Here is a 24,217-nt window from a genome sequence, read left to right as displayed (position 1 = left end):
TATCATCATTGTATACATCACATTTATGTGCCACTTGGTGTTGGTTTTTCACCTAAAATCCCCACAAAGTAGCTTGCAGTCGGTGGTTGTAACTTCTACTGGCTTCTAAAGTACCTTCCTCACTTTTTGATTTTGCACATTTCTGCCCACCGTCGTCAGCATTGTCTGCTGACACTCTGCTTTTTTTCACGCAGCTCAGTGTGTATCACAGCTAAATATCTCAGCCTCAACTCAGTCACGCTAAATAACACAAAGCTAAATAAGACACATCTATGTTTTATTCATTTTCACTGCTATCATCAGTATAATGTGTTAATGTAATAATCAGCTCATTCTGCACACACTCACTCATATTAAGAAGAAAGAAAAAAAAACGTGTAGGATTGTGTTTAGGTCATTTGCTGATGTTTCATCAGATCTTATTACCAAACCAAAGCCATCTGTTGTTTACTTAGCAGGTTTTTCATCAAATAAATATGCAGTTAATTCCAAGCATTTAGTTAACCCAGTGTTTTAATTCTGCATGCGGCAAAAACAAGATTGCAAATTATTTGTATTAAATAAATTCCAGGTTTTTTTTTTTTTTTAGAATGATTGAAAAATAAAGATATGTGAAGAGGAGGAGGAGGGGACTTTTGATATTTTGAGCCATGCTGCATTCTCAACTATTTGCACCATGCGAATAAAATATCGCTCTGCAAATGCTGTGAGATTCTATGCTTGATAGTAGGGATATTATAAAAGGCTCCCTAAATTGAATCAGAATCCAGACAGCCTATATGTATGAATATTCATGGCATACTTTAAAATGAAAATGGGAGCTACACTGTTATTGTGTTTGCCTCATTCTGGTGGTTTGCAAGAGTGGGCAGCCGCTTCACTGAGCTCAGTGCAACACCCATAAATTAAAATGAGACCGCCTAAAGCTAGGAATAAATAAATCTGAGTAGTGAGCAGATATTGTTTTTTTCCTTCATGCAGTGAGATTCTCCTGGGAGAATCGATAGCATTTGTCTTGGTTTCAAAGGTAAGACTCGATGGCTGCACACAAATTTGATTCTGTATAATCATATCTGTATACCTCATGGTCTTTTCCCACGAAAAAAGCCTTTGGTGAAGGTTTCAAATGAAAAGCATTTACATTTGCATGATTGCTTGTCGATAGTATAGTAGACTGCTGGTCACTTATTATGTAGCTAAACAACCTATACTAAAGCTGACAAGAACAGCAGGAATGTTGCAGAGATTTTTTTTTTTTTTAATTCAAAATGTGTCCTCTTATCTTGGAGATCTGAGCACTCCCTGTTCCTCCTACCTTTGATCAAGCTGCTCCCCGGAGCAGGTTCTCTGCGAGATAAAAGCAGATCCTTTAATGCTGCTGAGAGAACATTTGTTGTAGAATGGTGGTCAGGTGCAAGCCAGACTCGTAATCATTAGAACAGCACATAAAGACAAAAACCACACTATACAAAAGCCGCTATATTTATTAAATGACAGAATTGCTGTCAGATTTTCAATATCCACCATCAAAACAAACAATCCAAAGTCACCTTGCGAACAATAGATTTTTTTCTGCCCTTGTCACTGGCATCAAAACATCACTACAGTTGAATGGCAAAATTACTGGAATACCAGACATTGGACAAACATGACAAGACTTTTTAAAAGAGTAACTTTATTATCACTGTGTTTAGAGTTCTTCTTTATTTATACTTGTCATCTTCACGTTGAACTACACATATATACTAGCTCTGGAAAAAATTAAGAGACCTCTTAAAATGATCAGTATCTCTGATTTTATTTTTTATAGATGTATGTTTCAGTAAAATGAACTTTGTTCTTTTATTCTATTAACTACTGACAGCATGTCTCCGAAATTCCAAGAAAAAATGTGTTTTTTATTTGCAGAAAATGAGAAAAGGTCAAAATAATAGAAAAGATGCAGCGCTTTCAGACCTCAAATAATGCAAAGAGAACAAGTTCATATTCATTTAGAAATAATAATAGTAATGATTTAACTCAAGAAGAGTTCAGAAATTAATATTTGGTGGACTAACCATGAGGTTTTCAAAGGAGTTCAATGTAGTGGGTTCTTTATTTTTTCCAGAGCTGTACATTAAATACACTTCGCCTTGTTCTGGTAATCAATGTTGCACATGCAGTATTAATGTCCTTTAAGTGTTTCCTCTTTCTATAAGTACATTTTCCCATTTCCCTCCTTCTCTAAAATCTACAGTATAAATATTCATCTCCCATGTTTTCACGTTGTTTATACTGAATTCTTAACTCGATCTGAATCTTGCAGCTGAAATCAAGACTCGTCAGACGAGTCAATGTCTTTTTCCAAACCGTTTTTGTCCGGATTGGCTGAGGCTGTGTGAAACGTAGCCCCAGTTTTCAGTTCTTAGCTGATGAGATTGTCACCCTGTTTGACATTCTACTGCTGTTTCCCGTCTTCTTCAAGGCTGGTGTGTGCTTAAAGATGACATTCTGCATGCCTTGGTTGTAACAAGTGGATATTTGAGCTACTTTAGCCAAGCAGTCTCTCTACTTTTTTCCTGCAACTGGATTTTTCTCTATTTTTGAAGCATTCTTTGCAAACCCGATGGTTGTGTCAGGTGCTGAAATAGTCAGACCAACCCTTCTGGCAACAAAACCCATCCAACTCTTAAATCCTATTTCTTTAGCAAGTCTTCTTCTTAATCTCTAGATGACCAACTGGTTGGAAACCGAGTTTAGTCACGGAATCCAGTGCCAAACACTTGGAAATGCTCTGAGCAGGTCCCTAACATCTGTTTTTGCAGTGTAAGAGAAGATTCAAGCAGAAAGTCCAACTGCCTCCACTAGTGCTACAGGGGGCACTCCCATGGGCACACAAATCTCTTTACCCTCAAAGATCCACAAACAGAAGTACGTTTTAGTGGAGGTGCGAGAATCTCCTTTTAATAACGTTCCTGGGAATTGGTTCCATTCTTTTTCACTTGTATCGTCTTATTGATTTTAAGTATTCGACATCCCCAGAGGACCAGTTTTAAGAGTGAGAGCACAGTGAGCTCTTCCTCAGCCTGGATTGCCACAGGCAGTTTGAACAAACTATGATGACATAATGACACTTTGTGTTTCCTCTTTGCTGCTAAAGCATCAGGAACAAAGTGAAATTTCTAAGAAATCCATTGTATATCCAGTTGAAGTTTCTTTCCTCCTCCTTTTTTTTTTTACCAGCATGAATAAGTAATCCTTCAGAACTCATTGGTATGGTTGGCCCAGAATTTGATGCTGAAATGCACTAAGCATTTATGTTTCCTCATCTGCAGAAGCAAAAAGGATTTCAGCATTTACTTAATTGGTTGTTTTGTGGCCTTTTGTCTGAGCACTTTGAGAATGACGGGGTGTTGGTGATGTAAATCTGATTCTGAGGGGAAATTAACACTTTCCTGTAGTGACTTGTCAGCACACAATTAACTTTTGGCATAAAACTTCATACTGTAACACTACGTGACTCTTGAGGGAGCCGTCTGCCACTGGCTAAAAGGACGTTGGCTTTTGCTTTTTAAACAAACGCTGAGAGTTAAGTAATGGTAGCTGTAGCAGTCACAGCTTAGCTGAAGCTCTGTGCCTGAGTGCCATGAGTGGATACCCACAGTCTTATCATTATCCCTATTAAGCAGCTTTTATCGCTGAATTGCATTTGGCCTTTCCCCTCTGTCTTAAACTCCATTTAGTGACTTCTTTTAAGCTATGTTGGTAATTTCAGATCACGGCGAACCAAACTGATTCTGTCTCCTGTTGGTTCTGTGATGAATAAAATGATGGACATTTTTCACAATTGATTCTGTGGAGGTACATACAAGTAGATGGTGCTTCTTCATCCAAGAGAGTTTTATAAATTTCAAATTCTGCAGTCATAAATAATGCATAAAACGAACATTTCGTTTTGGCTTTTGAAAACTCGAAAACTGAAATAATAGATCGTTGCGCAATTATTCTGGGGTAGTGTCAGGAAAAGAAACACATTTTTCTTGATAAAATCTGGATTTAGATTGATTATAAAAATGCATTTGGTTTTTTACTGGGATTCAGTGGAAAAGCTGAAACACAAACTCATAAACAGAGTGAAATATTACAAGAGAGAGTTTATCAATTTGATGTTTACTGTTCAAAACCCTAGGATGTTTGTTTTTTTGTTTGTTTGTTTGTTTTTTACATATCAATTTTAAAAACAGGATTTTTGTCAGGGAAAAAGTGAGATACGGAAAGTAGCGCATAGAAAAAATATAACTGCATCCTTGATGCGATTGTAAAGCAAGACCCATTCAAGAGTTTTTGAAGATTAAGCTCCAGTTTGGACTGCAGCAAGAGTCAGATCTTCAAGAATCACCTGCAACATAACATATTCAGGGTGTTGCAGGCTACAACTGTCACTGCCTTACCTTGGCTAAAGATATGAAAAGGACTTGACTGTTGCTCAGTGGTCTAAAGTCCTTTTTAGAGACACAAAAACCAAGTTTTTCAAGGTGAAGGTTCCACAGTCGGTGAGGATCAGGAGAGACGGCCCAGTGTTTTATCAAGTCTAAAGTCAGCACAGCCATCTATCAGGAAATTTTACAGCAATTCATGCTTCCCTCTGCTGATAGGTTTTATGGGGATGCTGATTGGATTTTTTAGCAGTACTAGGAACTTGCCCACACTGCTAAGAGCACCAATACCTGGTTTAAAGACTATTGCAGCAGGAGCAGATACACCTGGTCTAAATACCACAGATTCTGTTTTGTAAACAACATCAGCATGAAGAAACAATTAAAATATATGAATAATGTGTAATAAATCTACATGCGTGTATGATGTAATCACCGATGCAAATGTTAATTAATAATTTTAAAAAATCTATTTTCAATGAAAAATTGCGTATTTCAAATTGTATCATCTGCAACTCCAGCTTTAGAACTGCACAGTCACATTACTATGATATATCTGCTTTGGATATATCTGCTTTGGACGAGGCTCTTGTATTGAATTAATGAGAGTACAGCATACTATAGTACAAATCGCAAAGGAAAACTCCAAGGAGCACAGCCACTTATTTCGGAAAACTGGTCATAAATATGCATGCGGCAGGCTTTTTGTTGCTATGGTGACTATTCAGTAACTGGCAGCAGTGACTGACAGTGATGTTAGGCTAAAATTTAGGCTGTTTGGTTTGTTACTTAATTTGTTTGTTTGCTATGCAATTCATGTATTATTACAGACGGCACCCTCCATCCCCATCTTGTAATGTGGCTCTTTTGATGAGAAACACTGGACTCTGGTCCTCTTTACTGCTAAAACTAGACCAACAATGTATTTGCCGTCCATTATGCCGGTCACCTCTGGCCCAGAATCTGGCTTCAAAGAGACGGGGCTGCATCTAACAGGCTGCAAGGGACACAGTTTTCTGTTCTGCTTTGAAGCTCCTCTTTTGATCAGCTCTCTTCCACTGTCTCTACCCACTGTTTGATTTACAAATGAATCAATTCTATGCACAGGCAGAATTTGTCAGCTAGTAACAAATGGGCTTCTGAAAGGTCTGGAATATCTTACACAGACACACGCCTGCACAGATATCCTTATTAGAGCGGTCCATTTATTTTTGGTTTTTTTTATGGAGCCTAATATAAACTTTAGGCCGAAACTTTACCTTGGTACCAGAAATATCCCCCAAAAAGGATTTATATTTCAGACCAGAGAAGTTACTACACCAGGATAGATTTTAACAAGGTACACAGACATCCTAACAAACCAAACCCAAATGAATAAAACATTTATTCGAGTGATACGTGATCTCTGTTTGGCTAGCCTGAGGACGATTTAATGCCTGAGCCACTAGAGCTAAAGTTGAGATACAACACTTCTATGAGACCCAGACATGGGAGGCTGGATTTTTTAATCCTTAACCTCTTGAATTACCATAGTTCAGATACACAACAATTTATTGTATTTCCCCAGTTTCCTCTAAATGTCCACAATGTAGTGTGGTAAGTTAGTGTGTAAACTAGGGTTGTCTCATCACCATAATTGCGCTGGCTATTGCTGTGAAGCTAATATTTAAACAGGTATTGTTAGCTTATGTCAACTGGAGGGTTTACTGCTTCACTGTGGCAGATAAAGGAGCATAATGGCCTTTAAGTTGCTCTTAAGCGTCACTGTCATAACGTTACAGTGTTCTATGTTTACCTCCTGCTAGATGCTGGATTGTTTCTGAAGCCTTTTCCCACAGCCTCTGGTATCTTACCTGGTGTGCTAGATCTGATGCTCAGGTCTATGGTCAGTTCTAGCCATTGGAAGGATTTGGTCATATAAACCACTTGAACTATCTGTACATCCCATGCATACTTGCAAATACCTTGTTTCTTAAGTCCACACTCTAAAAGGAGCATTTTTCTGAAACATCTTTTGATCATTTGGTTATTACTACGAGTCTTGACCTGGTAACATGTGAACGCTGTGTTAAAAAAGTTTCTATCAGTCAGTTAGTGAGAAAATAAATAATTTACGTTTTCTATCTATTGCATTAGCTCTGAATTCTAGCTCAGGAAATCAAAAAAAATTTATTCTCGTACAGTGAAGAAATTCACTTGGTGGTTTATGTATTTGCGTGGATTCATTGAGATGCAGAAAATGAAATCCGTCTTCATCTTTCTACCAGTTACTGATTTTAATTTAATTTTTATTTATATGCTGTACACCCACTTTACAATAAATGCCACCTCAAGGCGTTAATATTAGAGTTGCATAATATGAGGAAAACATGTAATATGCAATAGTCAACCAGTGATAATGTCTTTCTACCTACAGTGAGAACTTTATTTGGCTCCTGGAAGTGATTAAATTTATAATATCCATCTCAACAGCATTGACATTTCACTGAGAAAAGTTGCATCTGGCAACAGCAGCTGTTTTAGCAATGAAACTAATTAGTTTTGGTAATGAACTACAGTTTCTTTCAGAAATATAAATATTTTTCTCTCCCGTTATTAATACCTGTGTTCATTATGCCATATGTTGATTTTTTTTTTTATCCTTGTGTTCAACGATATTCTGTAAACAAAAAAAAAAAAAGAAAAGAAAAAAACAGATCCTTTGTAACCTCTCTGCAAACTTTTGATTTAGATTGAACTGTATTAGTTTATGTAGCCTGGTTTTTTGCCATTTTTTGAATGTATTTTCCACTTTTGTGAAAATGTAAAACGAGAGTAGTAGTTTGTTTTTACATAAAAACTAGCCTGCAAAAAAAACAATCCCCATTATGTCAAGAGCATATGGTGCTAAGTTCTGTGTGGTATATTATATAAATATTGGAAAGTTATGTTTGGTCATCAAATTCATATTGTTAAAAACAGATTTAGAAACTGCTGTAAAATCATTTCCATGAGATGTCTTAATTATCCAAAAAAAGCTCTCTGTCTCCGTTTCAAACTCCACTAGAGACATATTCACTCAGTGCTTTAGTCGGGTCGATCCGTCAGCCCGTTCTCTCGCTGACCTTTCACTGACAGTCAGATGCTTTTGCTGGGTTTTTGTTTTCTCTACAGTTGTAGACTTGCGTTTTGATTATATTGACCAGTCCAATCTATGATCTACCGTAGACACCTTGAGGTGTCTTTACAAAAAATAAAAAATAGACACAACACCTAAAACCAGCAAACATGCTTGCTCGTCATGGTCCCCCAGCAGTGGTGCGTCCCATTTTAATCTATCACCGTGGTTAGCCGTGTCGTGTAGTGCCAGATTCACTGCTCCCCAGCAAGACGGTCTCTGCCTTCATGTAAGAAACCACAAAAGGTATTGAAAACGGCAGCGGGCAGCTGCCTTGCAGCGGACCCTCTAGCAGCACGGGGGGAGTCTAAAGATTATGTAAAGTATTTCAGTGAGTGATGAGAGCAGAGCAGGCCACCACTGACAGCAGGTTTAGCAGGTATGTAGGTCACACACAGGGAGGCCTCTTTTGCATTATTCCCTTCCATGTCTATTTTTGTGTTGTCTTCTTCGTTCACTCCTTCACTTAATCAGCTCTTCACTTATTCCTTTCATCTCCTGGTATCTCGGTGCTCCGACTCCTGTTTTAATCTCTTCAGTTGTCTCTTTACACACCGTGGTGGCTGTCTCACGCTACTTCGGATGAAGTAGGGAATGATAAAGATGAAAAAAAAATTTAAAAAAAGGAATTGACAGACACTGCCAACTAGAGCATTTTTCTAGTTTTTTTTTTGTTTTGTTTTTACGCAGGGCAGTCGGTGTGTTATTAAAGTCATGCCATTGGTCATTTTCTTCTAATTTTCTTTTTTGCATTTATTGTCAGCTGCAGCATATTTTCCTTCCTTTCCACCGCTTGCTGCCCTCTAATCATCTTTGCTTTCCTCTGAGTGGGAGCTTAACCCCAAAGCAGATGGTGTCCTGTTCTCTTTTTCTCCTTATTCAAAGTGCTTTTTGTTTTCTCATCTTGTCAAGCATGGCTCAGGGTTGTGTAATAAGCTTGGGTCTTTTCAGCGTGTTTAGAGAACCCTGACCCAACTTGGAGCCACCCCACCACAACCACCACCACTGCAAGGTTACCAAACCCACAGGGGTGCACAATGCTACTTAGTGTCTACAACCCCTTGGCCTTTTCTTAAGGAGAAGAAAGCCGGAATATTAATGAAGACTCTTGGCTTTTTCAGGAGGACAACAGTGGAGAGGGGGCAGTCGCAGTGTTTACTGAACAGGCTTGTTTTCATCTCCACGGCCCGCAGGTCACAGCTCAGTGCTCTTTAATTGGCTTAGATTGTCAGACAGTGTTCTACCTCAAAGAAGAGAAAACTCCAGCTATCCAATACTGACACACCTCCCTTTCACACAAATATCCTATTTTTCCTCCCCCTCCCATCCTGTTTTGGGAGAATCAGCTCATGCAGTTAAGCTCTTTCCACAAGCCTGCACTACAAATTTAACATTAACATATGAAAATAGGCTGCTTTCCACATTTACCAGCTCATTAGTTCTTTTGGTTGGGCACTTGTTGAGGTCTGCTGTTTTGCTTCAGTAGGGATGTCTTTGATTATTTTTGTAGTAGGCTTGCCAGGCCCAAAGCTGTTAGTCCATGTAAAGTTCAATGAGAGATGCTTTGATACTTCTTTAATACACATGGTTCAATACGGAGCAGACCAGAGGCTCTAAAGACCACCCAGTTTACGTGCTGAAATTATTCTTGCTCTCATTTAATCCAGTCTGTTTACTAGGTTTGTACAGACTTAAAAACGATTAGCAAAACTGTGGAATTGAATTTTAGTATTCACCAGGTCAGAATATGTGTGAAGTAATTATAAAAAACGTATCACACATCTGTCAGTCCACCATCTTATTTATATTCAATGGTGTTTACTGGTTTGTTTGAGCAGCGTCTTTTGCAAGGTCACACGCAAACTTTTGCATCTGCACTTTAATAGCAGTTTTTAAACTATGAAAACTGTCATGAAAACATGAAGGAGTTCAGTATTTAGCATAATGAAAAACTGGTTTATCAAACTGGATAGTCTGGTACAATAATTTAGCACAAATTTAATCCAATGCACTGGATTAAATCTTACTCCAATGAAGTAAGATTCAGATTGTTTGGTTTTTGTTCTTCACTGATCTCTGAATTTTCCCTGTGGAGGTTATTAAAGTATATTCATCCATCCATCCATTATGATACATGCTTATCTCACAGAGGTTGCGAGGGGTGCCGGTTCCTATCTCCAGGTTGCCAGTCCATAGCAATAAAATATATTCATTCATTCCATAATAAAGTATATTCTAACCCAGTCCAATCCAAATTACAATATGAAGCAGTGGACTTTTGTTTAACATTTACTGTGAGTTGGTAAAACATTATTCAGTCTTTTGAAGCTCAGACAACTGAATTTGTAGCAATCCATCCTTCTGAAAAAGTTATCTTTATTTTGTGGAAATAAAGCTTCGACAGGTAATGCTGCCGGCCTTCATAGTTTCTTTTTTTCTCAGAACGCCTAATAAAACCCACAAAACAGAGCTTACTCTGGTGAGATAGAAATACTTTGTATTCACTGAAGGCGATTTAATCTGTAAATGGACCTATCAGATGGTATCCATTGCTCAGTGTAAGAAGTAAGCAGTGAATGGTTTTTAGCTTCTTCCTGAGCTGAGGCTGTGACAGGTCACGTTCATTGTTTGACTGCGAACGGCTGGACACCTGTGTGATCTTCTGGAGATGAAATCTTCCAGACCGGTTCGCACGGCATGTCAAAACCATGGCTCTGGGATCAAATGAAGGGGAAAAGAAATTCTCCTGGGGAACTGACTCTGCAAGGTACAGATGTCCCCACACCTCCATTGATTATTTTTTTCCAACCCTATTCTTTTACTGTTAAAGAAGGATAGCTGAATAAATGTCACCGAGATGTCCTGTGGCTGTAGGACAAAGAGAACATCCTCTTCTACCCAAAGCGTCCCATCTGGAACATTAAGCAAAGTCGGCTTCCAGTCCGTTAACGGTGGTGTGACAGATGAGACATGATTATGATGAGAATTAAACGGGGATTTTATCAAACAAATATCTGTTTTTCATACAAAACTTTTACTTGCTTCTATTTACATTCGATCTAAAGGGATTTTCTACTGTAACTCATTGTTGTGCAGAACACTAACGCTGACCAACAAAACGCTAACTACCCCTTGTCTAATAAATAAATGGAGGGTAAGGGGATGTAATTTTCTGCTTGTCTGCAGATGAGGGTGACTTATGCCCAACTCTCTTCCTTCCTGTCCTCCTCTTCTGTGTGGAAATGTGAGCACATGCACATTTCTACTCCTCCTGAAGGCTGGAACTGATATGAAGTGCTAAAGATAGTAAAGGTTTCCTAATCATTCTAGAGTTTTTGTTTTCAACTCTGTGACCTACAGTGGATTTAATACATCTTAATACCCCTTAAATATCTCTGAATCTTTCTGCTTTGCTAGTAGAAACTATGTGTTAGACCAGGTGTGTCTGCCTCCCGTACTCAAGAGTCAATATGTCCGACATACCTTAATCAAATGGCTGAATTACCTCTTCAGCATGAAGTCCTGCTAATGACCCACTTAGTTGAGTCAGGTCTCTTAATGCAGAGATGCATCCAGACGTTGCAGGACACTAGACTTCATGGACTGCAGTTTGACACTTAAGTGTTAAACCAACAGAAAGTAGTGCATGATTGTGAAGTTTGAAAAGTGTGGCATGCAGTTTTATTCAGCCCCCCTGGGTGAATAAACCACCTTTTGCTTCCCAAGTGTTTTTGAATGTCCCCCAACAGCCTTGGAGTGTCAAGATTATCAAGTATGCTCCATCTTATCACATGGATAAGTTTGGATCAAATACATTACATTATAACTCTAGCAAAATGCACACCCATTATGGTCAGAGAGCTTACATTGCCTCTGCAAGGCTGTGCCTGGTGGCGTCGTGCACAGCACCTCCGCATCATCATCCATCAAAATTATAACCTAGAAGTCTTATTTTTTGCAGGATGCTGGAGCACATATGGAGTCGGTCTACAAAGATCATACCATTCCAACAGGAAAATATTATCAGCACAGCAGCTGTATTTTCAAAATAATTCACTAAGACAAACTACATTTACTTGAAATACTAGCTATATTAATGAACATATGGGTATATTTATAGAGATATGCTGTCGGCATGTATCATTTATGGCGATGCACACACAAAATGTGGCTTTAACGCTTATGTTTTCTCAGTCAAGTCACAGTAGGAATGTCGATCAAAGCAGACTAAGTGAGAGTCTATAGGAAAACATTAATTTTGGAAGTTGAGAACTACAACATTTCATAATGACACAATTTATCCTTTTCATCACCGGCTTTATGGTGCAATCTCTCATTTTCTACGCGTGCTTCTCTGAGCACCTCTAGTGTAAATAAATATAGTCCAGAACAGCTCCGGTCCGCCGGTCATGTGTGCAGAAAAGATACATGCATGCATGTAAATCCTGGGTTAGGTTTTGTGAATTTATTGCTTACTATTTAGGTGATTCCTCATGGCTGGTTGGTCTGATCTTTATTTACGGGAATCAGAATCAGTGTGGTTGAATAGAAATACACTAGTTTGTGGATGTAACATGATTAAATGTTAACATTTCCAGAGGTAAGAATGTTTATTCGGTCTAAGTTTTGAACTCCGTATCACAGTAGCACTTTCAGATATATGAAATCGGATCAAATAATCTCGTAAACGTTTTTGTTTCAGCAGCTATGAAGCAGAAACAGGATGTCCGAGTTTTCAGAAACATTGATGTAATGTCTCCTCGGCCTGCTACAGACGAACTTACTTCAGTGTGCTGTTTTTCTCATCTTCCCTTGCCCTCTCAGCACTGTGCCTCTCCTTCACCATAATCTTGACAGAGGCCAGTTTTTTCTTTCTCCCCCCATCTTGTTTATGTGTTTGCCACAGCACTCCCAGATCTTTTTCTAAATGATAGCCTCTCCACTCTCAGCACACAGGAGCCAAATTAGAGAGTGAGACAGTACCACGTTCCAAGCTTCAGGCAGGCAGTGGGAGGCTGGGGCCACAATCAGCTGAAACTGTGAAGCTTTTTTTTGTTGTTTTTTTTTTTTTGTTCTGTTTTGATTACTGTCGGATATTAGAGGAGCAGGATGCTACCTTAGCACCAAGACTGTACTGTTATTACCTTGGAGGCAAGATGTTAGAAGTGTGTGGAATGAAGCGAGTGCTTTAGTGAGCTCCTTCCTCGAGTTCCCTGCTTTTGTGTTGCGGGCTTTGTTCTTACATCAAGCAACTTCACATGTCCCACTTCTAGTTTTCTTTAAAGATGAAGCTATTTACCGGAGAAGAAAAAAAGAGACATTTTGTGGAACCCATTAAGTAAATCTATTACACAGAGTGAAGTATTTCAAACCTCCTTACTTTAATTTTGATGATTATGGTTTAAAGATGATGTAAACCAAACCCATTTGGTGAGTTAGAGAATTATAATATTACATAAGGTAAATAAAAATTATATTTTGTTCATTTCTATGCACATAATACCGGTCCTCTAGAGTCTTAGACTTTGATTTCCAAATGAGACGTAAACTTTACTTTCATGTGAAAAGAGAGAATTAGACCATTGAGCAAGAGGCCCGGTTCTCTTTCTCCTCAGCCCAGGTAAGACACCTGTAGCCCATGTGCAGGAAAGCAACCAGCTTCTTTACCAATGTCCTTGTCTTACCTTTCTTATAAAGCGTGTCAATGACGGTCTTCTGGACATCCGTCTAATCAACAGTTGGCCGCATGATTGTGTCCTACTGACCCAGACTAAGAGACCAATTAGAGGCTGAGTAAATTTAGTGCATTGGGTTAATTACCGTTGTTTAATGTGACATAAGTGTCCAATTTGTAACCATTTTGCAATTTTCGAAATTTCTGACACCACATGTTGAGTTTTAATTATCTGTGAATCATAATTGTGAAGTGTAAAATGATATCCATATGTTTCAAAAAAGATTTACAATTTAATAGTTGAAAATGTATTCTGTCCTATGTGTTTGTGTACCTTTTGTCTGAAAGCTGGCATAAATAAGTCAGTCAAATATTATGTTTTACAAATTGAGCCAAAAGTTTAAAGTGCCTTCGTCCATATGTTGAGTTTTTATGTCAGAGGTTTTCTTCCTCCCCATAATGGACAGATTTGTGCCTTGCATAAGTAACTTCAGTCCCATCAACAGATTCTCCCTCCTGGGCTGCGTCTCTGAAGCTTCTCCAGAGTGACCATGGGTTTCATGGTTGCAGGTTTAATAACTTCTTCCTTGATTTTCATGTTGATGACTTATGCAAAGGTTCTGCATCTCTGAAGGCTATTTACAAACTAGGTGCCTTATAAATTGGTTACCCAGGGTTTTATTTAGGGATGCCTGGTTATGTCTGATATTCACAGTATGAATTGGTCATTAAAAGTCTAAATCAAAGACCAAGAAGAATTTTTGGAGGAAAAGTGGCTCAGTGAGAAAGAAAACTAAGCACAAACGAGTATGCATAGTATAAACTAAAAGAACAAACATGTAAACATTGAAAATATTCCTTTTTACTCTCTGTTTAAGGATGATATTTTGCCTCGTGGGCAGTTCAATGTCTCAGATTAAAAGGCAAAAAGCTATACAAAGGCTCAGACTGTTGTTGCTTCATCCTTCCTGCTTCTCAGCAGTACTTCTGTCCCTCTGGTGTCTACAAAAGGAAAAGTTTATGCTGAAATATTGCAACAGATTAAATACAAAGAAAGAGTGTGTTTTCTTCTTTTTATGGACGTCTTCAGAACAGCCATAGAAACAAAGACTAATGTTGCCTACGTGTGCTTTTTTTATTGTTTTTTAAAGATGCCATGGTATTTAAATCCAAAGCTGTAATGATCACCAGGAACCTCCTTTTTTTTTTTTTACCAACTTGGTAAATGACCTTGACTGCAGACATACAGAACGATGACATGCTTTGGATTCTGCACATTCTTCTATTGTGTTTAACCGGTTGTATTTGTTTACATTATCACAAGCCTGCCTGGGGAGAGCGGGTTATTTTTGTGGCGTGCTTTGTTGGGATGATTGTTGTTCCAAAGAAGGAAATGCGGAGGTTTGCTCAGGGAGCGACGATAAAGGAGTTTTGTGACTACAAAGGTAACAAGTAGGATAGAGAAGAGGGGGAAAGGATGTTTATAGGGGGAGGGGAGGAGGGTCTCTAGCTGCCTTACAGGGATGGCAGCCTGTAATTAATTTTGCATGAGTCTTTCTCCCATCGTGTGTTTGTTTTGTTCTTTTTTTGTGAAGCATAACTCTTTAGGAAGGCAGTGAGTTTTCAGGGACGAGAGAAAGCATCGGGTCAGAAGTGTGAAGCTGCCGTAAAGTCCTTGGACTAAAAATAAATTAGAACAGCAGCTTGCAAGCAGAATGATTTCAGACAATGATTAACGTTAATACCCGAGTAAAGGCAATGTCTACATCAATATCTGCTCTGCATTACAGATTCCTCTGAACCCAAGGCTGGCACCAGCAACGGCGGTGAGTAGTGATGCTAAACACTTTGTGTAATCAGCCCAACACAAAATAGTATTTAGAGGAGGAAGAAAAAGAACCCGCAGTGTTCAAAAATCATTCACAAGTTCAAATCTGAAAAGGTTTTTCTGCATCTGTATTTAGTTTGATTTCCGTTACGGTAAATAACATGTTCAACTCATCTTCCTGAATACACTATCCCCTATAACTTTAAATTTGCTGTGAGGTGCTTTTTTAAGAGAAAGTGATTGAGGTTCACCTTCCAGTATGACAATAACATTAAACAGCACAAGTATGCCAAAAAGGTTCATATGCAAGCTGTAGTATAACACCAATAAAGTCTGAGGCAAGCCTTGAAAAGTATTACTCAAACACTTTCCTTCGATCCTGAACTATTTTGCAAAGAAGAGTGGACATAAATTTCAATCCAATCATATAAACTAATTCAAACTCAATTTCATTTTTTGTTAGTTTTCTGTTGAAGGAAACAATGCAGATTGCATTGAGTCGTTGACTTAAAGCATCAATTCCCCCTGAACAGGTTTGTGACGACAGTAGAAAAGGAAAAACTCCCTCTAGCGACCGTCTGCAGCGATCTTTAGACAGAGCAGATACACAGAAACAAACAGAAGAAAAGATCAAAGTGTACTTTCTATGTTAAATAAAAGTGGACATTTAAGGGCAGAATAGTGACTCCTTCAGTGGCTTCATCTAGAAGAGAAACACAGCTAAGCAGATGAACTAGAAACTAATTTTCTTTAGGGTTTCTTTAGAACAGCTCAGCCATTAGCTTGACACTTAGCGTCTAATAAGGTGACTTCTAAAGCTAACTTGGTTGCACCTGATTTCATTTATCAGCATCAGAGTAAAAAGGTTCAATTAAAACGGACGCCATATTTTCCAGGTTTTATTTGTAATTGCATCATTTTCTTCCCTTCCATAACTGCATACTTTCTGTTGGTCTGTCGCATAAAATCCAGATAAAATGCATTTAAGGTTTTGGTAAAAGTGAAAAAGCTAAGAGGGATCATTGATTTGTCTTATCTAACGTCTACTACCGACAGCCATTTGTTTTTTTCTTGCAACTTCCCTTTCTATTTACTAATTCACACCACATGACAGTACATATTAGCATTCAGTATATGTGGAAGATGCTGAAACGGTTTTTGTGATAAAGAATGTAGTTTTGAGAAGGAGGAACACTACCTTTAATCTTGAGCCTTAGACAGATGCATGAGAACTATAAATTTGCTCAGGTTGATTCTGAAGCTTTGGTGAGCATGTGCTTTTGAGGTATGTTGCAGGTTTTCTTTGCCTATAACCCCTTTCCTCCGTTTTCTGTTCTCTTAGAGGATATAAAACCTGTTGAGAGCCCAGGAGAATCTTCTTCAATAAAACCTGAAGACCCAAAGCCCAAAGGTAAGGGCACAGAGGAAACATTAACAACCTCTCGCGGGCTCATGCACATCTCTATTTTTAAGAGGGCTCCTATTAGTGGCCACAGCCACTGAATTAAAATTCAGTTTATTCAGAGAATCCTGAGCTATGTGCAGGAAATTGTTGCCTGGGTTCATTCCCCCTGCATCAGTTTTCCTCCCCGTCTGTCTCCATCTTCCCATCTCTGTAGGGGAGTGCAGGCCATTTGTACGTGCTCCTCCAGGGCCAAATGCATTTGTAACTCCACTCAACCCATTTCAGGTCTGCAGTGTTAACCCTGATATCTCGACACACAAGTGTCTGGCACGTCTTTGGAGATTGAGTGTGATAAATTACCTGAAAACCCGACCATCGGACGTTTAATAAATCAACTGTAAAATGTATATTATTTTAACATGCAGTGACCGCAGTGGTAGTAATCATGCCAATAAATCATGTTTGATAAGGGTACTGTGCCACTGTTATTCTCAGATTTCTATCAAAGTTTTGGTCCAATTGCATAGAATTTTTATATTGACACATTTACATTTCTATCACTGGAAATGTATTTTGTGTTGTTTTTTTTCCCTTTTCCATTCAGGAGAGTTGTTAAGCCAGAAATAGGGACTTGGGTGTTGCAAAGAGGAGTTTCCAGGTAGAGGGAACAAAAAGAAACACAAGTACCTGCTATGAACAGATTGTTGTGGTTGAATAAATAGGACAGAGTAGCAGCATATGAAATAGGTTGGCAGACACATGTGGCGGTGTAGAAAGGGAAAGCTTTACAATGCCAGACAAAGCGTCAGGGAAGAAAAAGGTTGTTGTCTAACAAGCGTCAGGATCACGGTGGGATGCTTTATTATGAATCTGGTCAGCATATACTGTTTTTTTTAATCAGCCAGAGTACAACTTAGGAGAATCACAACAGGCTGTCCTCTTTTCAGAGTCCAGATAATGGATTATTCACTAAAGGTTAACAAGATAGAGAAATGGAACAGCCTCTCAATTTCATATTGAATTTTGCCTAAATTTTGGGTTTTGATGCAGAATATTTTGATCTGAACCACGTTGACGCGGCTATACCTGTAATTTGATAAGTATGTTTTAATTTGGCACTCCACTGCAGTCCAAAACTAAGGCCCACAGTGGAAGAGGATAGGGGGATATCTCTATATACGTTTGACTATTGTTTATCTATTCCGAACAAATAACTAAAAATTTTTATATCTTCACATTTAATAGGTCAGACACCAAATATATCCTAAAATTAATCATTTGGCATAATGGAAACTGTCTATGAATTACTGCAGAAGTCAATATAAAACTATGAACAAGACATCAGTTATTATAAAAAGAGATTAGAGCTGGCCCTTGACACATAGGCCAGTTTTGCCTCATTTTTTGCAGCCACTCTGATCTTTTCCTATTCTGGTATTTGACCATTTTAAATAAAAGAAAATATTGCAAACTTGAGAAAGCTGAGTGTCTAACTCTGTAATGTCATCATGAAAGTGAACATAACATTCTTACAGAGCATTTTATGGCAAAAGGTATGACTTAAAACCGAGTAGATGTATGAAAACATGATTGACCTTTTTCCCCTGCTTATTTCAGTATCATAACAGGTTAGGATATTAAATATCAAACGGTAAAAAGTTTGATATTTACACTCATTTTGTATACATTTTAGTGGCCTTGCAGTATAAAAGTGGCAGGAAAAAGGGGGAAAGACTAGGATGTGTGTCGAGGAGACTCATTTTGAAATAACTGTTTTCAGGTCTCTGAAGTAGTGTGATGAGAGTTTTTATATCAAGCACACAATAAAGATAAAATTGCCAACAAGTTTGTATAGCAACAAAAAAGTTTTGACACTGGCAAATGGAGTCATGACCTAAGGACAAAGTAAACAACAAATAGACATATTTTTGTCACATTGGGAACATGAAATCTAAGGCCTAATTCACAAAATAAATGTAATCAGTTACAAGTGTAATGTTTTTTTCTCAATTATATTTTATTAAAATGTCAACTTTTTAAGAATAGAAATTAAAACTTGAGCACGGTATTTGACGGTATTTTCACATCCCATTTTAATTTTCTGTCCAGACTCTGCTGAGAACAAAGAATGACCTACTGAGAGGAGAACAATCAACCTCATCTGACAGCCAGTAAACTGTGCAAAGGCCAACCGCACTGGTGTCAGACGGGCCCATGTCAGAATGGGCTCTGACACTGGCCCAGGACAACCAGAAACTTCACATGATGCTCACAACCCCAACTTTAATTAGCTCTCCACCTTTTAATTCTTCCCTGAAGTATGTATGTACTGTATGTAAATGTATGTATGTACAAAACCTTGCTATAGGACTTGAACATATCAACCAGAAAAGAAGAGCCATACCTCACTGTGTGTTAGTCATCCATCATTTTGCCAGCAGGGTGCAAAGAGACGAACCAGGTTCAAGTGTTTATTTGCTAAAAGCCACTGTGAGAGCTCGGTCAAGCTGTCGGAGGCCAGCAGCCGCAGCTCCTACATGTTGACACTCCTGACTGGATGAGGCTTAACATCAACCTTTTTGTTCCTACAATTCCAACTTGGCAATATACAGGTTAATGTTCTGCATTTATGGGGCTTTTAGATTGCACCGTTGGTGCAGCGCCAAGTCAAATCAGCCAATAACTGCAAGGCAATGTTCCATTCCCTGGCAACTCATGTGTTAACATCCCAGATCACACAAACCAGGATGCGGCCGTCTCTTGACAAATTGATTAGCTCTTTTTTTTTTCCCCCTTCCCTTGTTTTCGCCTTTTCCTGTGCATGCCAGAAAATTGCTTTGAATTTCACTGTCATAAAAAAAAAAAAGAACTAGCCCTCTTCACTTTTGCTTGTCTTCTTTCCAGATTGTTTATAATTGTACGGGAAGGAATCTGCCTTATTTCATATCAGACAAAAAATAATGGTATCAGACTTTAGGAGGAGGGCCAAGTATGATTTTATGCTTGTGTTTTGCTTGCAGATGATTTGTATTTTTAATTACATCACAATGGCTATTGCCTGTTGTTACACATTTGTTTTATTGGGTTGAATTTAAAATGGGTTTTACTTTCTTTTAATCGTTAGCTAATTATTTTCGGTGGTGCCATGCTAAAGAACAGATGAATTACAGTTCTATGAAATGAAATGATGATGCCTTCATACTTTGATGTTTGCTTTGCTAAACTATAACAGAAACAACTAATAAAGTTTAAATTCAAAGCCTTGTGTCAGCTTATGATGCTCATTGTGTCATTTTAGTTTTGTCATGACCAGCTGTGTGTTTTAGACCAGGAAATTCCTAGTAAGGATGGAAGTATTTTGAAAAATACAACCAGAAGTCAGTTTATCAGCAGGAGATCAATATCCAGTCATGAATTTTAGAGTTTCCTAATGACTAATCTCTCCACAGGTGTTCACTAGCAGAAAAAATATAATTTGCTCATTTGAATCTTATTAAAAACACTTTTTGTCCTTTGTTAGAGATTGGTCCAATCTCCTAAAACTTTGGTTTTTATTTAGTTTTGATCTGTCGATAACCGGTTAAAGCAATTTACGGGGAAAAACTGGCTTACTGCAGTGTCTTATTAATAGACAAAAAATGTTCAAAAATCCTGTTTTTTTTCTCTTTGCATTCATAAATGGAGTCAACCAGAGTTGAAGTGAATGTTCCTGGTAGAGGCATTTACTTTGTTCATATATTTGACAGTGAATTAATAAAAACGATCCCGGACACAAGATGTGGATGAGATGGTGGTTTGATCGCCAACGCCAACAGACTGACAGCCAGAAGGCAGAAAACTTCAAAGTGAAGCAAGGCAACGACTGACGCTCTGTTTCGGCTTGAAAGAATCTCTTTCAAAAAAACCACATCCCTTTGTCAGCTATTAGCATAAAGTTTTCAACTAGTTGGGTTCATCATTTCTAAAAAAATTTTATACCCATGCACAAAGATGTCTCACAATACACTTTTCCATTTTCCATTTGTTCGCTACAACATGCAGAACTCCTGCTGTTTTAGGTGTCGGTAAACAAGAGGAAGGGTCCTTTATTGCGCTAACCAACTTTCTCACAGGTTTACACCAACAAGTGCATGATAAGATCAAGTTCAGCCCAAGACGACAACCAAAACCAACAGAAAGCTGCTACATCCTTTATGCAGGACACTCCACAGTAAGTGGCAATAAGCCGCAGACTCATGATGTGGTTGAGCTCCACAATTTTTAATCAGTTATACTCTAAAGTTTGATATCTGGAGCATATCACCCAAGTAAGCAACAAAAATTGCTTTGAAGGGTAATAGACTGGGTAAAACTAACAGACATGTATATCGAATACAAAACAAAATACAGAAGTAAAGGCTGTTCAAGCTCAGAGACGGAAAGTCATAGCCGACATCTGTCCTCCAGGCATTTAGATATAGTGTATAAAATGGCAATCTTATTTCCCTCACATTAAGTCTACCCATTTGCATCTGGATTTCCTTCAAGATTCCCACAACAGTTTGCTCTAATCATGGTCCATTCCTCCCTCTCAGAACAGGTGGAACTGGGTCAGGTTGCTTACACAGACCTTTTTGTTTCTAGCTAGAAATTCTCTTTGTGGCGGCCACTCCAAGACACTGACCGTTTTATTCTCGGGCCACTCTGTAACTAATTTGGCTGCATGCTTAAGGTCATTTCCCATTTAGAAGATCCATTTGTGACCAAGCGTTAACTTCCTGGCTGACGTCTTCAGATGTTGCTTCAGTATTACCTAATGTTCTTTCCTCATCACACCATCTATTTTGTAGATTTGCTGCCAGTTTGCCCTGCAGCAAATCTCCCCCACTAAATGATGCTGCCAACTCTGTTAGCAGGCTTATGAGCTTCTCTATCTTTCCTTTAAAAGCAGCAATAGTCCTAATGGCACACTTAAATTTTGGTTTAAGTGTGACCACAGGACAGCTCTCCAAAAAAAATAAGTTCTTTGCCCTTGAGTGGTTTGGCAAAATCTAATCTGGCTTTCTATGTAGCCTTTGGAGTAATACTTTATTCCTCCTCATTGAACTTGTATTGGTACAGGACTCATTTCAATATAGATAATACTCTTCCCAGCTTTTTTTGAGCATTTTTACAAGATTTTTTAGCTTTTATTCTGGAGTTGATGGGTACACTTTGCACCAAAACTCATCCATCTGTGGGATATAGAGTCTTTCCCCTTTTTTGAACAGATAAATGTGTAGCACCTTCAGGCATTACCATAGTGAATTATCTGTCTCCATCCTCTACCCTCACACCAACTATCATGTCTTCTTTCACCACAACCATAAATCTCCTTTTGGGTCTTGCTCTCTGCCTTCTGCCCAGTGGTTCCAACCTCAGCATCCTTCTACACATATAATCATTGCTTCTCCCCTGGACTTGTCCAAATCATCTAAATCTGGCTTCTGTGACCTTCTCTAAAACATTTCATGAGTTATCCCTTTGATGTACTCATTCCTGACTCTATCCGCCCTCGTCACTCTCAGCATCTTGAGCTCTAAACTTATAGTTCCGCCTCGACCCGAGTTCCTTCTACATCCCCGTTCCAACTGTGTCCCTTTCATTTACACACCTTTTCCTCAACTCACTGTCGATCGCAACGTCATCCATCTTGGATGTCTTTTGATTTTTCCATGATGTAACAGAAGAAACATTATTAGAATGTTTTTTTTTCTTAATTGGTTCTAGTGGCATTTTTCAAGAGTGGTCTGACAGGAAACCAGATTGAGGGAAGAGATGTGGCAAAGGTCAACGGGCCGAAACTCAAACTTTTGATATGGATCACGTGCTTTAGCCCTTCGCCATTGCCACACTGCAAGATGTTTTAAAATACATCCATTTGTGTGCTTCTAAATAACTCACATGATGAGATATCTTTCAGATTACAAAGCAATCATCATCATCTGGGCTTACCTAAATTGTGTACGGATATAGCAGTCTCAGCATACATAACCTTCTCAATTTTGAAGAAAGTAATAAAAAAGAAATCAGTCTTTCTAGCATTTATAATGGAAACATTATTGGTAATTCTAGCCAACCGAACTGAATAAGGTTTAATATTATTTAATGTGAGAATAAAGTTGAAAGAAGGTGTCTTTCTTATAGTGTGTACATATCTGGTTTCAAGTGTATAAAGAAGTGCAGAAAATGACAGGCTGCTCAGCTGAATTGATCTCAAATGGTTTTTAAATGGAAACTAAAAAGGTCTACTGTTTCCTCTTAGTACTGTAACAGAAAGATAATGCCTCTGTGAAGCCCAGCAAATTCCCAGGTTGCAATTTGCCAAAGGACATATCGACTAGCCTGAAGGAAAATGAAGCAATATTTTATGGATGAAAGTAGAGGATTTTTTTGAAGGAGGGATCAAGAAACTGTAGATGACCCCCAAGCACTGACTCCAACCCACAGCACACTGAAGCATGGTGGATGAGGATGCTTATCTTGCTACAGTGTTGGGACTAATTATCGCATAGCAGGTACCATGGCTCCGTTTGAATACATCATAATACATGAAAAGGTCATACTCCCTTGTGCCAAAAATGAATTGTTCTTTAAAAAGACATTTGAACAGGACAAAATGCCAAACACACCAGTAAGGCAGCAGCATCTTGGTTCTGGAGTTGCTGGGCCAATGCCCAGACTATAATATAAGAGAAAACCTGCAAGGTGAGAAACTGTCTTTTTCTAAGAAGACTAAGAAATGGAGAGGAATTAATTATATTCCATTCAAACTAGGTGTGAATACCTGTTAGCAGATGCCAGATTTAGACAACTCCAGGCTACACAGATGTGCAATGACATGTCACAGTAATTCACAGGGAAGATAAATCTTCAAGCATATTTCATTTTACACAGTACATGAGTTTTTACAGAAAAATAAGTCATCACTTTCTAAAGAGAGTTAAATTTTGTACATCTTTGTGTTTTGACCTTGAATATGCAGTGCTATCAATGCTGTGCCATGCATGTAGATAAAAGCTTTTAAAGGAATTTTAAGCTTTTTGTCACTTTTTTAAACAATTTTCACTGCTCTAAGCAGTGGTACATTAACTACTTACCACTGTTTGACATTGAAGCCGGATGCAGAATTTAAATCAAACATTGGCTCATTTTGTCTTGCTGAAAACCTTTCTTTGTTTCACTCCTTTTGTGCTACAACTGCAAAAACAAGAATCTGCAACAGGGGTTGTTGTCAATGTGGAAAGTCAAAGAAAAACAAGTTTTACTCCACCGTACCAGCTGTTTGCATTGTATTATCTTGTCGCCTGCCAAGCAGAGGTCTGCAGTGATTGTCCCTGGACTGGTGACTGTTTAAATTTTAATGAGTTCATTTAAATGTTGCATGTCAGCGCAGTAATTTCCCTTAACCTGAGCAGTAGGTGGTGTCAGGGGGAAACAAGCTTGGTTTTAAGAAACCAACTCCTTGGCATGCATAGGATTTCAATGCTAAGATAACAAACCTATTCTTCTACACAAAAACAGCCCCATGTCCCAGTTTACATCTGATGCTGTTGGATTTTCTGGTTTATATCAGAGTTGCGAGGCTCAAATTGTTGACTCACATCCTTAAAAGCAGCACATCACAGGCGTTGTGTCTGTCCTCACATTAAAGTGAACCATAAATACGTGTTAGGGTATTTATACGTGGCAAGAAGCGGTGATTGACATGTGAGATATG

General features: G+C 38.4%; 1 protein-coding gene across 1 annotated transcript in view; it reads left to right on the top strand.

Moving 5' to 3' along the window:
* The window catches only part of macrod2 (mono-ADP ribosylhydrolase 2), a 470,949-nt gene extending 451,205 nt beyond the window's left edge, over positions 1–19,744 (top strand). Inside the window, exons 16-18 of the mRNA XM_008430201.2 lie at positions 15,037–15,072; positions 16,417–16,485; positions 18,589–19,744. Coding sequence (XP_008428423.1) covers positions 15,037–15,072; positions 16,417–16,485; positions 18,589–18,611 — 128 coding nt within the window. The 3' untranslated portion in view covers positions 18,612–19,744. The remainder of the gene's footprint in view (positions 1–15,036; positions 15,073–16,416; positions 16,486–18,588) is intronic.
* The last annotated feature ends 4,473 nt before the right edge of the window (positions 19,745–24,217 follow it).

The sequence above is a fragment of the Poecilia reticulata genome, linkage group LG15 (genome assembly GCF_000633615.1).
Source record: "Poecilia reticulata strain Guanapo linkage group LG15, Guppy_female_1.0+MT, whole genome shotgun sequence".
Lineage (NCBI taxonomy): Eukaryota > Metazoa > Chordata > Actinopteri > Cyprinodontiformes > Poeciliidae > Poecilia > Poecilia reticulata.
The sequence above is the reverse complement of the archived record's forward strand: the minus strand, read 5'-3'. Positions and strand labels throughout refer to the sequence as shown.